At 44.8% G+C, this 21325-nt stretch overlaps 1 protein-coding gene across 2 annotated transcripts in view; it reads left to right on the top strand.

Annotated features, from left to right (window-relative positions):
- The window catches only part of SLC35D2 (solute carrier family 35 member D2), a 56105-nt gene that overhangs the window by 17215 nt on the left and 17565 nt on the right, over positions 1-21325 (top strand). For both annotated transcript variants that reach the window (XM_081104211.1, XM_081104212.1), the window contains exons 4-7: positions 6367-6434; positions 13456-13527; positions 14904-14972; positions 18034-18136. In XM_081104211.1, coding sequence (XP_080960337.1) covers positions 6367-6434; positions 13456-13527; positions 14904-14972; positions 18034-18136 — 312 coding nt within the window. The remainder of the gene's footprint in view (positions 1-6366; positions 6435-13455; positions 13528-14903; positions 14973-18033; positions 18137-21325) is intronic.

Below are 21325 nucleotides of genomic sequence, written 5' to 3'. Positions count from 1 at the left end.
TTAAGAAATATATTTTTAGATTTTCTATAGTAAAAGGTAAAACCAGGTGAACTTAAAACTTTTTGGAATATTTAGATGTTTACCATTTAATCCAGCAATGTTCCAAAACTTTTGAGTTGTCAAAAACTTTTGAAGATTGTGTATAGACATATATAATGACCACTGAAAAAGATTTATCATATACCCTTCATTTTAGTTATATACTAGAGGCCCAGTGCACAACATTCATGCACTGGGGGGGTGTGGGGGTCCCTCAGCCCGACCTGCACCCTCTCCAATCTGGGAACCCTCAGGGGAGCCCTCTCCAATCCGGGAGTTTCTGTCTGTCATTGCAATCATATGAGCGAATTGTCTGAGACCCCAACTCAGTTTGGTTTGTTGCTCACAGAATAATAGAGGCATTTTTTTTTCTTTGCTTCATTGGTGGAGATTTCCTGGAAGTTTTAGGATATCTTCCCTTTAATTTTTCCTAGACACTCTGATTTTACTTATGTCTCTCACCTTCACTTTCCCTCCATCCCCCACTGCAACAGGAACTCGCTCCAGGCTCACTTTGCTCTAGTGTCTAGGACAGTGGTTGGCAAACTGCGGCTCGCAAGACACATGTGGCTCTTTGGCCCCTTGAGTGTGGCTCTTCCACAAAATACCACGTGCGGGCGCGCTCGTACAGTGCGATTGAAACTTCGTGGCCCATGCGCAGAAGTCAGTATTTTGTGGAAGAGCCACACTCAATGGGCTAAAGAGCCGCATGTGTCTCGCAAGCTGCAGTTTACTGACCACTGGTCTAGGAGATCTGTCTGTCACCAGAACTATGATTCCCAGCATTCTTGGTGCTCCCCACATTCTGGGCTTCCACTTCTGGTCCTGGGGCTACCACCAGAACTACTATTCCCAGAATTCCTGGTGCTCCCCATGCTCTTGGTTTTCCCTTCCTGGTCTGTCTCTGTCCCATGGCCTCTCACTCTGCCAAGTCCTCCAAGCCACCAGCTCTCCCACTCTGCTGTCCATCTGGCAGCGTGGGGAACCCCAAGCCACTCCACTCTCCACCTGCTCTCCCTCTCTGCTCTCCACCTGGTGGCTTGGGAGGCGTGGCTCCCTCCGTCGCTATCCCAGCGACGGAGGGAGCCACGTCCCCCCAAGCCTCTGGCTCTCCCGCTCCAGTGGCTTGCAGGGAGCGACCTAGGGAGCCATATCCCCCCAAGCCATCGGCTCTCCCGCTCTGGTCTCTGCCCAGTGCCTGTGTATGCAACTTAACCAGTCACCTTTCTTGGGTTAATTTGCATACTCACTCCTGATTGGCTGGTGAGCATAGTGGAGGGATGGTCAATTTACATGTTTCTCTCTTATTATATAGGATGTTTTGCCTTAACAACTTTGAGATTTTGTTTTTTTATTTTTATTTTTAAAAAATATTTTTATTGACTTTAGAGAGGAAAGGAGAGGGAGAGATAGAAACATCAATGATGAGAGAGAATCATCGATTGGCTGCCTCTTGCATGCCCCACACTGGGGATTGAGCCTGAAACCTGGGTATATGCCCTTGACTAGAATCGAACCCAGGACCCTTCAGACCGCAGGCCAAAGCTCTATCCACTGAGCCAAACCAGGTAGGGTGAGATTTTAAAGTCAATTATTATTACCCAAGGCATTTTCCTTGGCCAATTCTGTAACAGAGATAACTTACTGACTTTCAGTGGCTTTAATGTTAAAGTATTACTTTATTTTATTTTCCTTTATAAAAACAGGAGTGCCCCCAGGACCCGGGAGGTAACCTTGGAATGCTGTCTATTATTATTCAGGAACTACCCATTATTATGGAAACACTAATCTTGTTGCCCAAACACAGCCTGTATATTTTCTTTGTGTCATTTTCGCCATCTTCCAAAGAAATAGAGTCTGGGGCCTATTTTATACCATCCGTGAAGAGATGGGGCTTAGGCCAAGAGGCCACCCAAAATCGGGTGGGGCGCCTGCCCCTTAAGCTAGCCTTTTTCTCTTCAGTGGTGTAGAAGTCCCATATGGCATCCCTAAATTGTGAGAAATGTCTCATCTATCCAAATTTCAAATGACGGACTGGGAAATAAAAACATGGCGAAAATGAGATTTTTAAGAATGCCCCTAAGAGCGGGAATCCATTTGGCAGGATCACCAAGAGACTTAGTAATTAATGGGCTGGGCCTTTTTTATTTACCTCTCGTTGTCTAGGGAATTTTCCTAGGATCTGTGTTATCAGCCACTTCTACCGCTTGTATTCTTTCTTTCCCCACCCCCACATCCTGTTTGCTCTGGGGAAATTTAGTAATGGCCTGGTCACCTACAGTTTCTTTTCTATGAAGATAAATTAAAGGCATGCTTAATAGACTAACAATAAACAAATTACAAAATAACAACAAACCCCATGGAAATACAAAGGATTGTTAAAAAATACTATGAACAACTCTACTCCAACAAACTAGACAACCTGCGGGAAATGGACATATTCCTAGAAAAATACAACCTTCCAAAACTCAATCAGGAAGAATCTAAAAATCTCAATAGGCCGATAACTATGGAAGAAATTGAAGCAGTCATCAAAAAGCTTCCAGCAAACAGCCAAAACCGGTTTGGCTCAGTGGATAGAGCGTCGGCCTGCGGACTGAAGGGTCCCAGGTTCGATTCCGGTCAGGGGCATGTACCTGGGTTGCGGGCATATCCCCAGTAGGAGATGTACAGGAAGCAGCTGATCGATGTTTCTCTCTCATCGATGTTTCTAACTCTCTATCTCTCTCCCTTCCTCTCTGCAAAAAATCAATAAAATATATTTAAAAAAAAAAAAAGCTTCCAGCAAACAAAAGCCCGGGGCCAGATGGCTTCACAGGGGAGTTTCATCAAACATTCAAGGAAGAACTAAAACCTATCCTCCTCAGACTATTCCAAAAAATTCAAAAGGAAGGAATACTTCCAAGCTCATTCTATGAAGCCAGCATTACCGTAATACCAAAACCAGAAAGACAACACAATGAAAGAGAATTACAGGCCAATATCCTTTATGAACATAGATGCCAAAATCCTCAAGAAAATCTTAGCAAATCGGATCCAGCAGTACATCAGAAAGATCATACACTATGACCAAGTAGGATTTATCCAGGGGATGCAAGGATGGTACAATATCCGCAAATCAATAAACGTGATACATCACATAAAAAAATTGAGAGATAAGAATCACATAGTCATATCAATTGATGCCGAAAAAGCATTTGACAAATTCCAACATCCTTTCTTGATAAAAACCCTCAGCAAAATGGGAATAGAGGGATCATACCTCAACATAATAAACGTCTTATATGACAAACCTACAGTCAGCATCATACTCAATGGGCAAAACCTAAACTTATTTCCCTTAAGAACAGGAACGAGACAGGGATGCCCACTTTCACCACTTCTGTTCAACATAGTTCTGGAAGTTCTAGCCATAGCAATTAGACAAGAAGAAGAAATAAAATGTATCCAAATTGGAAAAGAAGATGTAAAACTGTCATTATTCGCAGATGACATGATACTGTACATAGAAAACCCTAAAGACTCCATCAAAAAATTATTAGACTTAATAAATAAATTTGGCAATGTAGCAGGATACAAAATTAATGCCAAGAAATCTATTGCATTTCTATACACCAATAGTGAACTTACAGAAAGAGAGACTGAAAAAAATCCCATTTACCATCGCACCAAAAAAATTAAGATACCTAGGAATAAACTTAACTAAGGAGGTAAAAGACCTGTACTCAGAAAACTACAGGACGTTGAAAAAAGAGATAGAGGAAGACATAAACAGATGGGAGAACATACCATGTTCATGGATTGGTAGAATCAACATCATTAAAATGTCCATTCTACCAAAAGTAATCTATAGATTCAGTGCACTCCCCATTAAAATACCAATGACATATTTCACAGACCTAGAACAAACTCTCTAAAAATTCATCTGGAATTAAAAAAGACCCCGAATAGCTGCAGCAATCCTGAGAAAGAAGAACAAAGTAGGAGGGATCTCAATCCCAGATATCAAGCTGTATTACAAAGCCACTGTTCTCAAAACTTCCTGGTACTGGCACAAGAACAGACATATAGATCAATGGAATAGAATAGAGAACCCAGAAATCAACCCAAACCACTATGCTCAATTAATATTTGACAAAGGAGGCAAGAGCATAGAATGGAGTCAAGACAGTCTCTTCAATAAATGGTGTTGGGAAAATTGGACAGATACATGAAAAAAAAAAATGAAACTAGATCACCAACTTACACCATACACAAAAATAAACTCAGAATGGATAAAGGACTTAAATATAAGATGGGAAACCATAACAATATTAGAGGAATCCACAGGCAGCAAAATCTCAGACATATGCTGAAGCAACTACTTCACTGATACAGCTCCTAGGGCATTGGAAACTAAAGAGAAAACAAATGGAACTACATCAAAATTAAAAGCTTCTGCACAGCAAAAGAAACCATCAACAAAACAACAAGAAAGCCCACTGCATGGGAGAACATATTTGCCAATGTTATCACCGATAAGGGTTTAATCTCCAACATTTACAGGGAACTCATACAACTTAACAAAAGGAAGATAAAAAATCCAATCAAAAAAATGGACAAAGGACCTAAATAGACACTTTTCAAAAGAGGACATACGGAAGGCCAAGAGACATATGAAAACATGCTCAAAGTCATTAATCATCCGAGCGATGCAAATCAAAACGACAATGAGGTACCACCTCACATCTGTCCGAATGGCTATCATCAACAAATGACAAGTGCTGGAGAGGATGCAGAGAAAAAGGAACCCTCCTGCGCTGCTGGTGGGAATGCAGACTGGTGCAGCCACTGTGGAGAACAGTATGGAGTTTCCTCAAAAAACTAAAAATGGAACTAAAAATGGGAGGATAAGAACACATATGTAATACCTTAATCAATAAAAAAACCCCAAAAAAACCACACACCACACATGGGTGTGGGACCAGTCCATTCCATGCCTCTGCCACTCCTATCAGTCTCAACGTGCCTTCTTCTTGAATTCTCTAGTTGTAGAACTTCCATTCAGCCAGATTTCAGGCAGTTATGAAAGATGGTTATTCTGTATTTTATTTTCAATATTGATGTGCTTGCTGACGGAGGTGAGTGCCATTGTTTACCTGTGCCACCATCTTGGTTCCTCTGTCACAATATACTAGTATTTCTTGACAATCAGAAAATAATTCAGGAGCTCAGTGCTCAGTAAACCTAATTCAAGTACAACGTGTGTTGTTTGATTTAGGTAGATAATTATTTTAGGCTTTTAAAACAAAGTAATGTGTCTGGGATACACATTTTTTGAAGGGGTCACCAATCTTGTGACATTCCAGTGAGAGATATAAACCACCTTTTGTGGCGAGCTGGCACGGCCATGGCATACTCAGCCCCACATTGGGAGCCTTATGTGCCGCGCCAGCTCAGCCAGGTTCAGTGACCCTGAGACGGGGCAGTGAAGGATGGAGAAAAGACAGACAAGAGAAAAAAGCTGGGTCTGGGTGGGACGCTGTCCTCTCTGATGGAGAGCCTCTCTGATGGAGAGCTAGCAACAGCGCCACGGACTACAAGCCGTGTCTTTATTTTATAGCCAGATTCCACGAGGCAAAGTAAGGGCGTGGTCAAGATGTTTACAGCATTCTCATGGGTTTCGATCCTACTCAACTACATGCACCTGAACTCTATCTAACCCACTTCACTCAGGCACGTGGGGCCACGTGTTCGGACCATGGGTTCAAGCTCACAACTACAGCTGTTGGCTATAATTGTGCTGGGAGGGCCCTGCCCTCCAAGCTGGGACTTGCATGTGGCCATGAGAGGACTGTGCCCTCTCATTAGTCTGAGGCTTGAACCTGTCCAAACACTGTAGCCGCTCTCCACAAACTTTGTTTTTGCCCAGAAGAGTGAATGTAAGCACAAATAACAGAAGTTTGCACACCTTTTCACAGCCTTTTGAACTTGATGCATAAGCTGTAAACACCCATCCTTAACTCACCAACCAGGGGCCTCTACTCAGGAGAGTTCTTTTCCAGCGCCCTCCTTTAGAAGCATAGTCTATTAATATGGACAAGGTCAAGAGTTCTGTTTCTATCCAGCTCCCTCATAGTATGGGTATCAATGTACACCTAACCGTTTTGATCACATGGAGAAACTTGTGAATGTATTTTGGGTTCTGGACAGTTCACATTCATTGCAGGGAAGGGAACTCAGAAGTACTTGCTTAACCCTGCTGGGGAGTGAATGTCACCGTTTTTATATCTAAAGGAAAATATGTAACTGTGGTTCTAACCAAATATTCATTCTTTTTCATCGAAGCTGTTTCCCCTGCCTCTCCTCTACGTTGGGAACCACATCAGTGGATTATCAAGCACCAGCAAGTTAAGGTAGAGTGCAGGGCAATGGTTGATGGGTGGTTCTTCACTTATTTGCCTCTAATGGTGCAAAGACCAAGTTTGATTTTTTAAGATATTGCTTGTGCTACATAATATTATTTAATAATTGCAGAAAATAAGGTGGAGTTTTGAGTTTAATTTGTTAATGCTTTTATAAATGTTCAAAAGCTGATTTTTTTGTTTTGTTTATGGTCAAGTCTGAACATAGAAAGTGAGATCTCTAGAATCAAGATAAGAGGGGTGACTTATTAAGGAAAAACCATTTCTGTGTAACTTTTGGTTTCATCACAGTTTTATAAAAGTTGAAACATTCTGTCAGATGTGGTATAGGTCAGGCTTGGTACAGGGAGAATGAAATAACAGGCATTATTTTCAAGTATGTGCTATACACTTCTGAAATTTGCATTTATATTTATTTTAGGGTCCATTGATTGACTCTACTATTGTTAAAAGTCACTGTAAAAAATAAGAATGGAAGTGTAGAAAGAGCCAGTCATCATATAAATGAGGAAACCGGGTGTGGAATATGTGGCCTAATAAACACATCATAGTCACTAATCTTGTGACAGAGATGTAAATAATTAAGTTTCTGCAAAGGGTGAAAAAAATGGAGGAAAATGCCCAGCCGGTGTGGCTCAGTGTTTGAGCATCAGCTCATGAACCAAGAGGTCCCCAGTTTGATTCCCTAGTCAGGGCACGTGTCTTGGTTGCAGGCTCGATCCCTAGTAGGGGGCATGCAGGAGACAGCCAATTGATGACATTCCTCTCTCATTAACGTTTCTATCTCTCTGTCACTCCACTTTCTCTCTTTCTAAAAACTCAATAAAAACATATTTAAAAATGGAGGAAAACCTGCCTGTATAGTAAGATGAAACTTGGCAGATGGAAGGTAGATCAGAAGGAAAAGGACATATTAAACGAAGAATTGTGAAATTAGAACTGTTACCTTTCACTCTTGTTTGGAAAGGACAGGTATAGTCATGAAAAAGAAAAAGTGCCCTGGCCGGCATGGTTCAGTGGTTAGAGCACCGGCCTCCATCAAAGGGTGGAGGGTTTGATTCCTGGTCAAGGGCATGTACCTGGGTTGCAGGTTTGATCCCCAGTCCCTGGGCAGGGCATGTTTGGGAGATAACCAATCGATGTGTCTCTTTCATATGATTTTTCTCTCTCTCCCCTCTCTCTCTCCCTCATACCCCCTCCTTTCCACTCTCTCTGAAAAATCAGTGGAAAAAATATCCTTAGGTGAGGTTTAAAAACAAAAAAAACAAAAAATAAAGCATGAAATACTGTTTTCAGATATACATTTTATTATTTTATTTTTTCAAAATATATTTGTATTGATTCCTGAGAGGAAGGGAGAAGGAGAGAGAGTTAGAAACATCACTGATGAGAGAGAATCACTGATGGGCTGCCTCCTGCACGCCCCACACTGGGATCGAGCCCACAACCCAGGCATGTGCCCTGATCGGGAATGGAACCCTGACCTCCTGGTTCATAGGTTGACGCTCAACCACTGAGCCACGGTGGCAGGGCTTCCGTTATACATTTTAGTTGGTTTGTTGTTTCCTTCTGGAATCAGGACAATCATTTTTCCTTAATTGTCTCAAATTTGTTTTAGAGCTCCCTATAGTGGGTGTTTTTGCTGTCTTAACATGTGTCCTCTTCGGCTTCCTCTGAGTTTACCTTCAGCTCTGGGGGAGCCCTCAGCTAGCTGACAGCTGCCACCTCTCACATTCGGGGGCTCCGCCTCCCAGATGAGGGTTTCTTTTTTTAGTGATCCTAGTGGAAACATCTTTTTTTTAAAACATATATTTGATTTTTTACAGAGAGGAAGGGAGAGGGATAGAGAGTTAGAAACATCGATGAGAGAGAAACATCGATCAGCTGCCTCCTGCACACTCCCCACTGGCGATGTGCCCGCAACCAAGGTTCATGCCCTTGACCAGAATCGAACCTGGGACTCTTGAGTCCGCAGGCCGACGCTCTATCCACTGAGCCAAACTGGTTAGGACAACATCTTTTTTTTTTTTTAATTAAATTTGTTGGGGTAACATTGCTTAATAGCATGATATAAATTTTGGGTGCACAACTTTATAACTTTATAATACAACATCCATATACTGTGTTATGTGCTTACTACCTGACTTCTAGTCTCCTTTTGTTACCATATACAGGGTGGGGCAAAAGTAGGTTTACAGTTGTTCGTATGGAAAATAATACAAAGACTAAAAAAATAATCACACAAGAATGAACTCTGTGTTTTGCATACTTGCAGCTGTAAACCCACTTTTGCCCCACCTGTATTTGACCCCCTTTACCCTCTGTATCCTCCCCTCAGCTCCTTTCCCCTCTGGTAACCACCATTCTGTTGTCTCTATCTGTGAGCTTTTTTCTTTTTTAATTTCTTTCGTTTCTTCATTTGTTGCTTTTTTGTTTTATATTGAATATATGAGTGAAACCACATGGTTCTTGTCCTTTCCCATCTGACTTATTTTACTTGAGAGCTTTCCCTGTTGTTGTAAATGGCAGTATTTTATCTTTGTTTTCATGGCTGAGTATTATTTCATTGTATATATGGACCACATCTTCTTTTTGGGGGGTAGATACCCAGAAGAGGGATTGTGGGTCTTATGGTAGCTCTATTTTTAATTTTTTGAGGAACCTTCATACTGTACCAGTTTACATTCTCACCCGCAGAAAAGAGTGTCTTTTCAACAATTAGTGCTCAAACAACTGGACATCTACACACGGGAAACTGGATTTAGACACAGGCCTTACACCTTCCCCAAAATTACCTTCAAAATGATCGTACACCTAAATGTGAAATGTAAGCTATAAAGCTTCTGGAAGAAAACTTAAGAGAAATCTAGATGGCCTTGGGTTTGGCAATGAGTTTTTAAATACAACACCAAAAGTACAGTCCATTAAAGAAAAAAATGAAAGCAGAACTTCTTTAAAAGTTAAAGCACTTGCTCTGAAAGACAGTGTTAAGAGAATGACATGCCACAGGCTGAGAGAAAATACTTGCAAACACATATCTGATAAAGGACTTGTATCAAGTAAATGAAAATTTGTGAGTTCATAATGACAGCAAAAACAACTCTCACTGGTTACCAATGAAGGTGACAGAACACTATTATGACTCTGAACCTTTATAAATGATGCTTTTATCCTGTCTTTCCTGTGTGAAATGGTGAAAATTTGTATTTATTGGAGAAGTTTAGATAGAAAATGCAGAAGGTGTGATACGGTTAGAAAGTCACCATTTTGCAATTTGGAGTAGAAATAATGGGTCTAGATCAGTGGTTCTCAACCTTCTGGTCCTTTAAATACAGTTCCTCACGTTGTGACCCAACCATAAAATTATTTTTGTTGCTACTTCATAACTGTAATGTTGCTACTGTTATGAATCGTAATGTAAATATCTAATATGCAGGATGGTCTTAGGCGACCCCTGTGAAAGGGTCGTTCGACCGCCAAAGGGGTCGCGACCCACAGGTTGAGAACCGCTGGTCTAGATGTTAAATCACCATTAGGTGAAAAATTGATGTTTACTTGTCCCAGCATCATTTGTTCAAAACACTGTTCTCTCCCTGTTGTATTGTCTTGGGACCTTTGTTGGAAATAATTGACCATAATTGTACGGATTTATTTCATTTTTTCATAGTTACTATATCTTTTTTCGTGCTGTTGAGCATCTTTACTATCATTACCCTGAACTCTATTTCAGATAAATTTCTTATCTCTGCTTCATTTATCTCTTCTGGAGAATTCTCATGTACTTTCATTTGGGGGTTGTTTCTTTGTCTCCTCATTTTGGCTGTTTGTTTTGGTTTGTGGCTATGTATTAGGTAGGTCCTCTACGCCTGTCGCTCTCTAGTGCAGGACAGTATCAAACGATGTTTCTGACTACTTGGATCAGGCAAAGACTCAAAGCCTCCAGAGATTGCCTCTGCCTACAGACTAATAGGATTCCAACTTGAATTGCCCCCAGGCAATCATCCTCAGGTGTGGTGAGAGTTTTTTTCAACAGGGTGGGGCAGTTGCTTCTGCCTGGAGGCTAATTGTTACTTTTAATCTCTTAAATGGCCTCGGGGCAAGGTGTTTTCCAATAGGATGTGTCAACTATCTTCCCCCCAGGCGAGGCAGATGTCTATGTGGGAAAGATGTCCTCCTCTGCATGAGGGAATGACTCACCCAGGAAACTGGGGGTGTCTGCCTTCTTTTTTTTAAAAATATATTTTATTGATTTTTTTACAGAGAGGAAGGGAGAGGGAGAGGGATACAGAGTTAGAAACATCGATGAGAGAGAAACATCGATTCAGCTGCCTCTTGCACGCCCCCTACTGGGGATGTGCCCGCAACCCAAGCACATGCCCTTGACCGGAACCGAACCCGGGACCCTTCAGTCGGCAAGCCGACGCTCTATCCGCTGAGCCAAACCGGTTAGGGCGTGTCTGCCTTCTGAGCTCTAACCCCAAGTCCCCAATCCTGGCTTCTGCTTACACAGCTCCAGTCCACTCTGCCAGAGCACAAGGTGGGTGGCTCCACAGGGAATTTTGTGTGTTGGTCCTTTAAGAGGGTGCCTGTATTTCCAGCTCTCTCTCTGGCAGACGGCCACCCTGCTGCTTTTCACGACCAGATGTTGTGTGGGCACCCTTCTCAGTTGTGGTGCTCTCTGCTGGGGAGCCCAGCTTGGGGATTAGACCCCAGAGTTCTCAGCAGCTCCCCCCACAGCTGAGATATCTCTTCAGAACTTCAGTTGCTGTCTGGGGTGCCTGGCCAGCCCTCTTGCACCTCCACCCCTCCTACCAGTCCCTATGCGGTATCAGGGTTCTCTCCTGTGAATCTTCTATGGATTATTCAGGAAAATTTTCTGTATTTTAGTTGTAATTTCAGTTTGTTCCTGAGAGCATGTCCATGCAGCATCCACTTACTCTGCCGCCATCTTTCATTTCAGTCTGATGCTGAGCTTCTCAAGACTCCATGGCAGCGACCAACAGCTCAACTCACTTCCAAAACAATTCCCAAGTGGGTGCTCTGGCACCCAAGTGCTATCTTTATTGGACTGTTGCTAGGGACGCTTCTCCTAAATACTTTTTTAAAAAATTGATTTTTAGAGAGAGAGAAAGGGAGAGAGAATATAAATCCATGTGAGAGGTTGCCTCCCACACACACCCTCAAGGATTTATTGATTGATTATTGATCCTATTCCATTGGTTATATGTCTATCCTTAAATGAGTACTGATTATTGTAGGTTTGTAGTAAGTTTTGAAATTCAGTCCACCAATTCTGTTCTTTTTAAAATATTGTTTTGGCTTTCTAGCTTTCTTGCCTTTCCATGTTAATTTTAGAATCAGCTTGTCAATTTCTTAGGGGAAAATGCCAGCTGAGGTTTTGATAGGGATTGTGTTGCATCCATAGATCCATTTGGGGGAGTATTTCCATTTTAACAACAATAAGCCTTCTGATCCATAAACATGAAGTGTCTTTCTATTTTATCATCTTTCATCTTTCAGCAATATTTTGTAGTATTTTTTCCTGTCTTCTTTTTTGCAATTCTTACCTGAGGATATGTTTTTAATGATTTTTTAGAGAGAGAAGAAGAGAGAAAAACATCAATCTGTTGCCTCTGGTATGCATCCTGGCTAGGGCTCAAACCTGCAAACTTCAATTTCCTGACTGGGAATTGAACCCGCAACCTTTTGATGTATGGGATGGCACACCAACCAACTGAGCCTCACCAGCCAGGGCTATTTTGTAGTTTTTAGTGTAGAAGTCTTACATTCTGTTGTTAAATTTATTCCTGCCCTAGCTAGTTTGGCTCAGTGGATAGAGCGTTGGACTGCGGACTGAAGGGTCCCAGGTTTGATTCCAGTCAAGGGCATATGCCCGGGTTGCGGGCTCGATCCCCAGTTGGGGGCGTGCAGGAAGCAGCCAATCAATGGTTCTCTCTCATCATTGATGTTTCTGTCTCTCTCTCCCTCTCCCTTCCTCTCTGAAATCAATAGAAATATATTTTAAAAAAATTATTCCTAAGAATTTTGTTCTTTTTGTTGCTATCCAAGTGGAATGTTTTAATTTTCTTTTGGATTGTTCATTGAGAGTGAATATAAATACAATTGACTGTTGTAGATTCATTTTGTTTCTTGCATACTTGCTTAGTTCATTAGTTGTAATAATTATTAAATGAGTTCCTTAGGCTTTTCTAAATATATCCTCTGCAAATAAAGATACATTTCTTTCTTTTTTCAAAACTGTATTTTTTTTCCCCTTCCCTGTCTTTTTTTTTTTTTTTTTTTTTTTTTTTTTTTTTTTTTTTTTTTGCCTAATTGCCCTCTTTAGGACTTCAAGTATAATAGTAAATAGACTTAGTGGTGAGAGAACCTCCTGGTCTTAATCTTAGGGGGAAAACATTTAACTTTTGATCATTAAGTGTACCTTACCTGCTTTTCTTTCATTAATACTTTTTTAAATCCTCACCTGAGGGTATATTTATTGACTTGAGAGAGAGAGAGATAGAGGGAGAGAGAGAGAGAGAGAGAGAGAGAGAGAGAGAGAGAGAGAGAGAGATATTGCCTCCCATAGGCGCCCCAACCAGGGATCAAACCCACAACTTAGGTATGTGCCCTGATCAGGAATGGAAGCCACAACTTTAGATCTACCAGATGCTCCAACCAATTGAGTCACCTGCCAGGGCCCATTTAATGACTCCTGATAGATAGTCCCAGTTTGCTTTGCCAAAGGGTCCATTGGTTCTTCACATTGTATACTAGCTCTAGCACAGTTTTGTAGTAGTTGGATGTTATGATGTTTTAAATAGCTAATGCGTGAAAGTGGCATGAAAGTATTTCACCTCCATTTTTAGAATTATTCAATGTGATTTGTTAGTAGTAGTGTATGTGAGAATTAGATTAATTCCTCATATTCATTTGGAAAATCGGTGCCTTAAATAAAAATGTGAAACCTTTTTTGGTGTCTGATGTGATTCTGCTTCATCTTTCCTGACAGCCTGCCGATGTTCACGGTGCTCAGGAAGTTTACCATCCCCCTGACTTTACTCCTGGAAACCATCGTACTCGGGTGATTGCCTTTTCCTCTGTTCCTCCGGCTCCGCTCTCCCTTCCCTGGGGTCCTTTTCCCTAGCAAATCCTCAACATCCCGTCCTCTTTCCAAACAGTGGATTTGAATTACTAGTAGCTGTAACTTAAGGACAAATAGTTTAACTTAAAAGCAGTCTCCTGTTTTCATGATTCCCTGCCAACTTAATGAATGATTTGTTTTGTTTTATTTAATCTTCGCCAGAGGATATTTTTGCCATTGATTTTCCTACAGAGGGTGGAAGTGAGGGGGAGAGACAGAGAGAGAAACATCGATGTGAACGAGGCAAGTCAGTTGGTTGCCTCCCACACGCACCTGACGGGGACTGGGGATTGAGCCTGAAACCCAGGTACCTTTTCTTGACCAGGAATTGAACCTGGGACTCTTCAGTCCGAGGGCCAACACTCTATACACTGAGCCAAACTGGCTAGGGCGAGTGATTTTCAAAAAAAATCCTCACCTGAGGATATGTTTTTATTGATTTGAGAGATAGAGAGGAAGGGGAGAGAGAGCGAAACATCGATGGATTGCCTCCCAAATGCATCCCCAACTAGGGATGGAGCCCACAACCTTTGGTGTATGGGATGACGTCCAACCAACTTTGCCTCACTAACCAAGTCATGAGTGATTTTTTTATTGTAGTTTTACATTAGAAAAATAATGCATGTTTGTGGTAGATTTTTATAAAAAGCCACCACCACCACCAAATAGATGTAAATCTGTTTCCTGATCCAGAGGGAATGTACACTGATTTTGCAATACAGAGGAACAGTTGTCCACACCAAACTGTTAGGGTAGGAGGGAGGTGAGCTGGGATACCCATTCTGATGCAGAGATTATGATGTGTCATAATCAGAGTACGTTGATTTTTATAATGTTGGTTTAGAAATTTCTCATAAGGATACTAAGGTTGATATTCAAAAAGGCCATTCCTGATTTGCTGTGAAGATTATTTAGCCATGAAATTTGGGTGGTGGCCCAGTGCTTTAAGTCCTGCTGTTGAATTTTATCTTACCCTGTGGGTGCTTGATAAAGTACATACTGACTAGCCCTACCGGCACGAGCTGTCCTGCATTTTGTCTCAGCATCTCTCCAGTGAGAACAGAGAAAGACACTCATAACCAGATTAAGGCAGTTGCTTAAGAAACACAGTAAATTTGGTTTGACTTACTCATCTCCTTAAAGATACTTTTCTAATGCTTTCTCTAGGTAAAGCAGTATTCCTTAGATTTTAGCTATAAAACGGTTAACAATGTCTATTGTCAGTTTGTTTTAAAAATAGAATCCATATGTTTTCACGCTCCTTCTTTCCTTGGTCTGTCTGTCTGTCTAGCTAACCATCTATTTATCTGTGACAGGAAACAGTATCCCTTGAACATCATCATCAGCGTCTTTGCCATCGTTCTCGGTGCTTTCATAGCAGCTGGGTAAGACTTTGGGCAGCTTCTGCTCAGTAACTTCTTTGTGTCTTTGACAATAGGCCCAGCCTGCTCTCGCTTTTATTTCCCATCTGGCTGAGCAGCCAAGAGACAGATCCGTTGATGTCAGGGCGACCCCCGTGTGTTCCTGTGAAAGCCAAGCTGGATTCCATGTGGGCCAGAACATGTCTGAGGATATCCAAAGAGAGCGTTATATGACATTAATGCAGCTTTCCTTCATAAAAAGGACTGAACTGTTTACTTTCATTACTATTTGTCTTCAGTATAAAATTTTACTTGAAAACTTGGGCATTTGATCGAGAAGAATAGCCGATTCATAAAGCCCTTGAGTGCTGTGTTGCCTGAGGAGTCAGTATTCCAAGGGCAGAGCCTCTCGTGAAAAGCTTAGGTATGTTTGAGACCGGAGCCAGTGCCAGGCATGCCTCCAATCTTACTCCCTGGTATGCAAGACCAGGAGTGAGAACTCCACGTTGGCATTTGAAAGCCCGTCTTAATCATGAAGACTTTTGCTCAAACAAAATCAGACGAGTCAAGTAGCTAAGAAAGGGGTGTGCTCTGTTAGCGTGCCCTCCTCCCACAGTGCTCCGGGGTCTCCACGCAGCCTCCCCTCTGGGTCTCAGAGCTCGGTGTGAAACCGCTGACCTAGAGCCAGTGGAAGACTTTTACAGAAACTGGTTTGTAAGAATGTCTGTGAGCCCGTGGTGAGAAATGGCACTTCGGGTGCTGCATGCAGGGAAGCACATTCCAGAACCACTTTGTGGAAATTCAGCTCATCGTTAATCTGCGTGGCACCCTAATGAGCGGGAAGGGTGGCGTGCTTCCCAAATGTCCAACACAACCTGGGAGCCAGCTGGGAACATGAGTCTCGATTTCCCCCCTTCTCAGCACCCGCAGGGTGGATACCATCCTGGTGGGTGACAAGTGCAGTTCCGAGCAGTAGGCCAGCTGAGACCCCACCTTCTCCCCTCTCACTGAGATTAACTCATCCAAAGGCAAGTAATCCTAGAATGGACTCAGTTGGATCAGCCAACTCATGCTGCTGTAACAAACAGCCCCCACATCTCAGATCGGTGGTTTAGCATTGCCTCACATAGTCTGCTCCCACCACACTGCGAACCAACACCAGTTCATGCTGTGTGTGCTCTGCTCAGTGTAGCTTCAGGGATCCAGGTTGAGGGACCCTGCCTTCCGCAGGCCAGGAGAGGGCCCGTGGGGGACTGTGCACCAACTCTGCACACTTTGGCCCACAGTGATGAGTTAATTTCTCTGACATTTTATTTGCCAAATCGAGGCACATGTCCAGAAGAAGTTGAAATAGAATGTGCGTGAATAGCCCTACATGAGCCACAAGGGTTAACCATGAATCTGTGCATTTATAAACAAGTAAATTCTTCTCAAACTGCTGTGCTTTTACTACTGGCCTAAACAGATGACGTTCGGAACTACGCCCCCATCCCCAGCCCCTGAGAGATCTGAGAACTCCGGGGATCCCTCAGTTCCTGAGGAAGTGAGCTCCACCTTCCTCCCTCCCCCGGAGAAGCCTGGCTTTTTGCTCATTCAACTCTGCCAAGTTAGGGAACGGCCACCTTTTAGACACTGAGCCAAATGTGCGTAGGCGGGAGGTTTGAACCCTTATTTTGAGAGAGACTATTTCTGTGACTGAGCCAGAGAATTCTGATTTATAGTGATCTAAAATTAATTTACTTTCTCACAAATATATTTGTAGATGCTAATGCCAGTGGAAGCTTCAAGCAAAATCCAGTTTAATTTGTGTTCATATGTTGGTGCAGTTTTGGCCCCTCTCTACTCCCTCCTCTTTGGTTAGAAATCATCTTGTTTTGATGTTGAAGGGGATCAGGGTATGCTGCTCCAAAGAGGGCCACTTTGGCATAAGCATTATTTTGAGCAGAAGGCGGTGGAGAGTCAACAGGTGTAGGAATTCTCTGCCCTCCCCTTTCTGCCTACACGTTTCCCGGTGGGGTGCCCGGTCCTCCCCCAGGGACGTGAAGGCAGTTATTGCCCCGGGCGGTGAGGAGTCAGCATGACAGACCTCCCTCAGACAACCCTGCTCCTCCTCAGCTTCCCCAGGGATGGCCCGGTCCCTTTCCTGCAATGTATTTGTTCCTCCAAACCTAAACCCCCTTCTTTGTTAAAATGGCTTATAAGCCCCCGAGTCCACAGCTTCATGGACTTCCACTTCGTCTCTATGGACTCTGTACACATAAAATATGACTACAATTTGCATACCCAGTTCTGCTGCTCACCTGTCCATTGCCAGTCACATTCGCAGGCCCCAGTCACCGACCGTGAGAGGGCCGAGGGCCTCCTGGGCAGTGTCTGTCTGTGACTTAGGACGTGGGTCTGACGCCGCCTGGAAGGTCCAGGGCAGCGGGATGAGTGGCAGCCTGGCTGAGCTGCTGGTCTCTCTTCCCTACGCCACACGCCCCCACACATTCTCATGCTCCTCTCACCTATTTAAAGTGGGAATGGAGGAGAAGATCTTCAAACAAGTGGGAGGAGGGGAGCCGCAGAGGAGCCGCAGATTGAGCATGGGCCCCTGCTTGGCCTTTTGGACGGACAAGGTGCTGGGGGTGCGGTGTGTGACTGGGCACCAGATGGAGGCGTCAGTTTCTCCAGCGACTCCTCTTGCCCCGGTCACTGCCCAGCTGTCCCCACGGCTGGACCCTGGGGATGGGCCTGTTCGCTACCATAAGCAACGGCCGCTGGGTGTGTGGGAGAGTCAGTCCCCTTAGAAAAGCAGAGCTCAGCAGACATGCCAGCTGGTCCGTCAGCAAAAGAAAGGGCTTTGCAGTTACAGGACCGTTAATGTCCTCTGGGTTTAAGCCATTCGCGATGGAGGCGAAGCCGCCTGATGGCCTGGGTTTGTTTGTCTGGAGGCCAAGCAGAGCAGTGGGCGTTCACCGCGGGGGGCGGTGGGGGGGCGGTAATTACTAGCATCACCACGGATCTGTCAGGGAAAGATGGACCAGGCAGCCGGGGGGGCCGAGCTGTGAGCTTCTGAATCACCCTCCTCTGCTCTCCCTCCCAGTTCCGACCTGGCCTTTAACTTGGAAGGCTACGTGTTTGTGCTCCTGAATGACATCTTCACGGCAGCCAATGGGGTCTACATGAAGCAGAAAATGGACCCGAAGGTACCGTCTCTCCCTCCTGCGTCTCAGGCTGTGTCATCTGGCCCTGAACTTACGTGAAAACAGAAAATGGGTTGTAAAGTTGGCAAGTAATGTAATTTACACAATGTCCCTCATTTCTTTTCAGTGATCTTGTCCATATAGTTTCTTGTGACTTATCGCCTTGCAAAGTTTTGGTTGAAAATTAGATTGGACAGGAAAAGATGCCACTCTTTTGAAGCAAAGTCAGAATACATAAAAGGGATTGTTTTGAAAGGCAAATTAAAGTTAAAGGCAGCTTTTCCCCATCATCCTGTGCGACAGGGAAACTGAGAGCAACTCCAGCCTGAGAGTCTGGGATGAGGGCCGCAGTGAAGTCGGCTGCTTCCCGGGGCCATTGTGACTATCAGCCTAACTTCCTCAAACCTCCGTTTCCTCCTCTGTGTGCGAGGCAGCGGCTAAGTCCTGTCCGCAGTCCCGAGGGGCTGGTGGGCAGATGAGCTTTTCTTCTGAGCTGCTGCCTCCGTGGAGGCCCCAGCCCTCCCCCCACCCAGCTGTTCTGCAAACTCTGAGGATGAGCCAGACATGCGTTTCTTTGTTCCAAGTTCTTTGTGTCGCGTGAGGGGGTTGCTCTGATGACAGGCTCATTCCCGGTCTGCGTTAACGGCACTGCCTGTCTCTGCACAGCCCTTCTCTGCACTGCCTGTCTCTGCACAGCCCTTCTCTGCACAGTCTGTCTCTGCACAGCCTTTCTCTGCACAGCCTGTCTCTGCACTGCCTGTCTCTGCACTGCCTGTCTCTGCACAGCCCTTCTCTGCACAGCCTGTCTCTGCACAGCCCTTCTCTGCACTGCCTGTCTCTGCACAGCCTGTCTCTGCACAGCCTGTCTCTGCACAGCCCTTCTCTGCACTGCCTGTCTCTGCACAGCCTGTCTCTGCACTGCCTGTCTCTGCACAGCCTGTCTCTGCACTGCCTGTCTCTGCACAGCCCTTCTCTGCACAGCCTGTCTCTGCACAGCCTTTCTCTGCACTGCCTGTCTCTGCACAGCCTGTCTCTGCACAGCCTTTCTCTGCACAGCCTGTCTCTGCACAGCCCTTCTCTGCACAGCCTGTCTCTGCACAGCCCTTCTCTGCACTGCCTGTCTCTGCACAGCCTTTCTCTGCACTGCCTGTCTCTGCACAGCCCTTCTCTGCACTGCCTGTCTCTGCACAGCCTGTCTCTGCACAGCCTTTCTCTGCACAGCCTGTCTCTGCACAGCCTTTCTCTGCACAGGCTGTCTCTGCACAGCCTGTCTCTGCACTGCCTGTCTCTGCACAGCCCTTCTCTGCACTGCCTGTCTCTGCACAGCCTGTCTCTGCACAGCCTTTCTCTGCACAGCCTGTCTCTGCACAGCCTTTCTCTGCACAGCCTGTCTCTGCACAGCCCTTCTCTGCACTGCCTGTCTCTGCACAGCCCTTCTCTGCACTGCCTGTCTCTGCACAGCCCTTCTCTGCACTGCCTGTCTCTGCACAGCCTTTCTCTGCACTGCCTGTCTCTGCACAGCCCTTCTCTGCACTGCCTGTCTCTGCACAGCCTGTCTCTGCACAGCCTTTCTCTGCACAGCCTGTCTCTGCACAGCCTTTCTCTGCACAGGCTGTCTCTGCACAGCCTGTCTCTGCACTGCCTGTCTCTGCACAGCCCTTCTCTGCACTGCCTGTCTCTGCACAGCCTGTCTCTGCACAGCCTTTCTCTGCACAGCCTGTCTCTGCACAGCCTTTCTCTGCACAGCCTGTCTCTGCACAGCCCTTCTCTGCACTGCCTGTCTCTGCACAGCCCTTCTCTGCACTGCCTGTCTCTGCACAGCCCTTCTCTGCACTGCCTGTCTCTGCACAGCCCTTCTCTGCACAGCCTGTCTCTGCACAGCCCTTCTCTGCACTGCCTGTCTCTGCACAGCCCTTCTCTGCACTGCCTGTCTCTGCACAGCCCTTCTCTGCACTGCCTGTCTCTGCACAGCCTGTCTCTGCACTGCCTGTCTCTGCACAGCCTGTCTCTGCACAGCCTGTCTCTGCACTGCCTGTCTCTGCACAGCCTGTCTCTGCACAGCCTGTCTCTGCACAGCCTGTCTCTGCACAGCCGTTTGTTCTTTGATGGTGGCAGTTTTACAAAAGCACGTTTGCTGCCTTTTGAGAATCACAGTATGTCACCCTGTATGGACAGTGGTGGAGAAGTGTGTAGTCACTTTAAGGAAGTAAATTTATGGGTGACTGGGACATGAGATACCTGGTGTCTTAACCTGCGGTTCTTCAATGGAAAGAACAGATGTTTCTAAGGAGTTCTGTTTATATTAACTTTTTTTTTTTTTTTTAAAGAGCTCGCAGGGCCAAAGCTGGAACAATTTTCTCTCTCTCTCTCTCTCTCTCTCTCTCTCTCTCTCTCTCTCTCTCTTTCTTTCTTTCTTTTTCCCTCTCTCCCTTCTTTCCTTCCTTCCTTCCTTCCTTCCCTCCTTTCTTATTGATTTCAGAGAGGAAGGGAGGAGAGAGAGATAGAAACATCAATGATGAGAGAGAATCATTGATTGGCTGTCTCCTGCACGCCCCTTACTAGGGATCGAGCCAGCAACCCGGGCATGTGCCCCTGACCGGAATCAAACCCGGGACCCTTCAGTCCGCAGGCCGATGCTTTATTCAGTGAGCCAAACTGGCTAGGGTAATATGTTAACATTTTTTAATGTTCTTTATTTTGTCCCAGAGTTCCTATTTTTTTTAAAATATATTTTATTGATTTTTTACAGAGAGGAGGGAAGAGGGATAGAGAGTTAGAAACATCGATCAGCTGCTTCTTGCACGCCCCCCACTGGGGATGTGCCTGCAACCAAGGTACATGCCCCTGACGGGAATCGAACCTGGGATCCTTGAGTCCGCAGGCCGACGCTCTATCCGCTGAGCCAAACCGGTTAGGGCCAGAGTTCCTATTTTTAATAGCTTGCTTTAAAAAAAGTTAGAATGTCAGAGAAGGGTGGAACCTTGGAGGTCATCCATCTGCCTCCGTTTTATCTGTCCTTTTCGTGTGAAACGAATGTTTATTCTGAGATGACAGTGCACTTGAAGGGGAGCACTTTTTGTCAGAAATGTGCTGGAAATAGTCCGCTCCAGAGCTGGTCAGGGTGCACCTGCTAACCGCACACGCTGGCGGTAGCGATGGACCGGCTGCTGAGCGGAGTTTCCCTTGTCGCAG

The sequence above is a fragment of the Myotis nattereri genome, assembly GCF_964212035.1.
Source record: "Myotis nattereri genome assembly, chromosome: 12".
Classification (NCBI taxonomy): domain Eukaryota; kingdom Metazoa; phylum Chordata; class Mammalia; order Chiroptera; family Vespertilionidae; genus Myotis; species Myotis nattereri.
The sequence above is the reverse complement of the archived record's forward strand: the minus strand, read 5'-3'. Positions and strand labels throughout refer to the sequence as shown.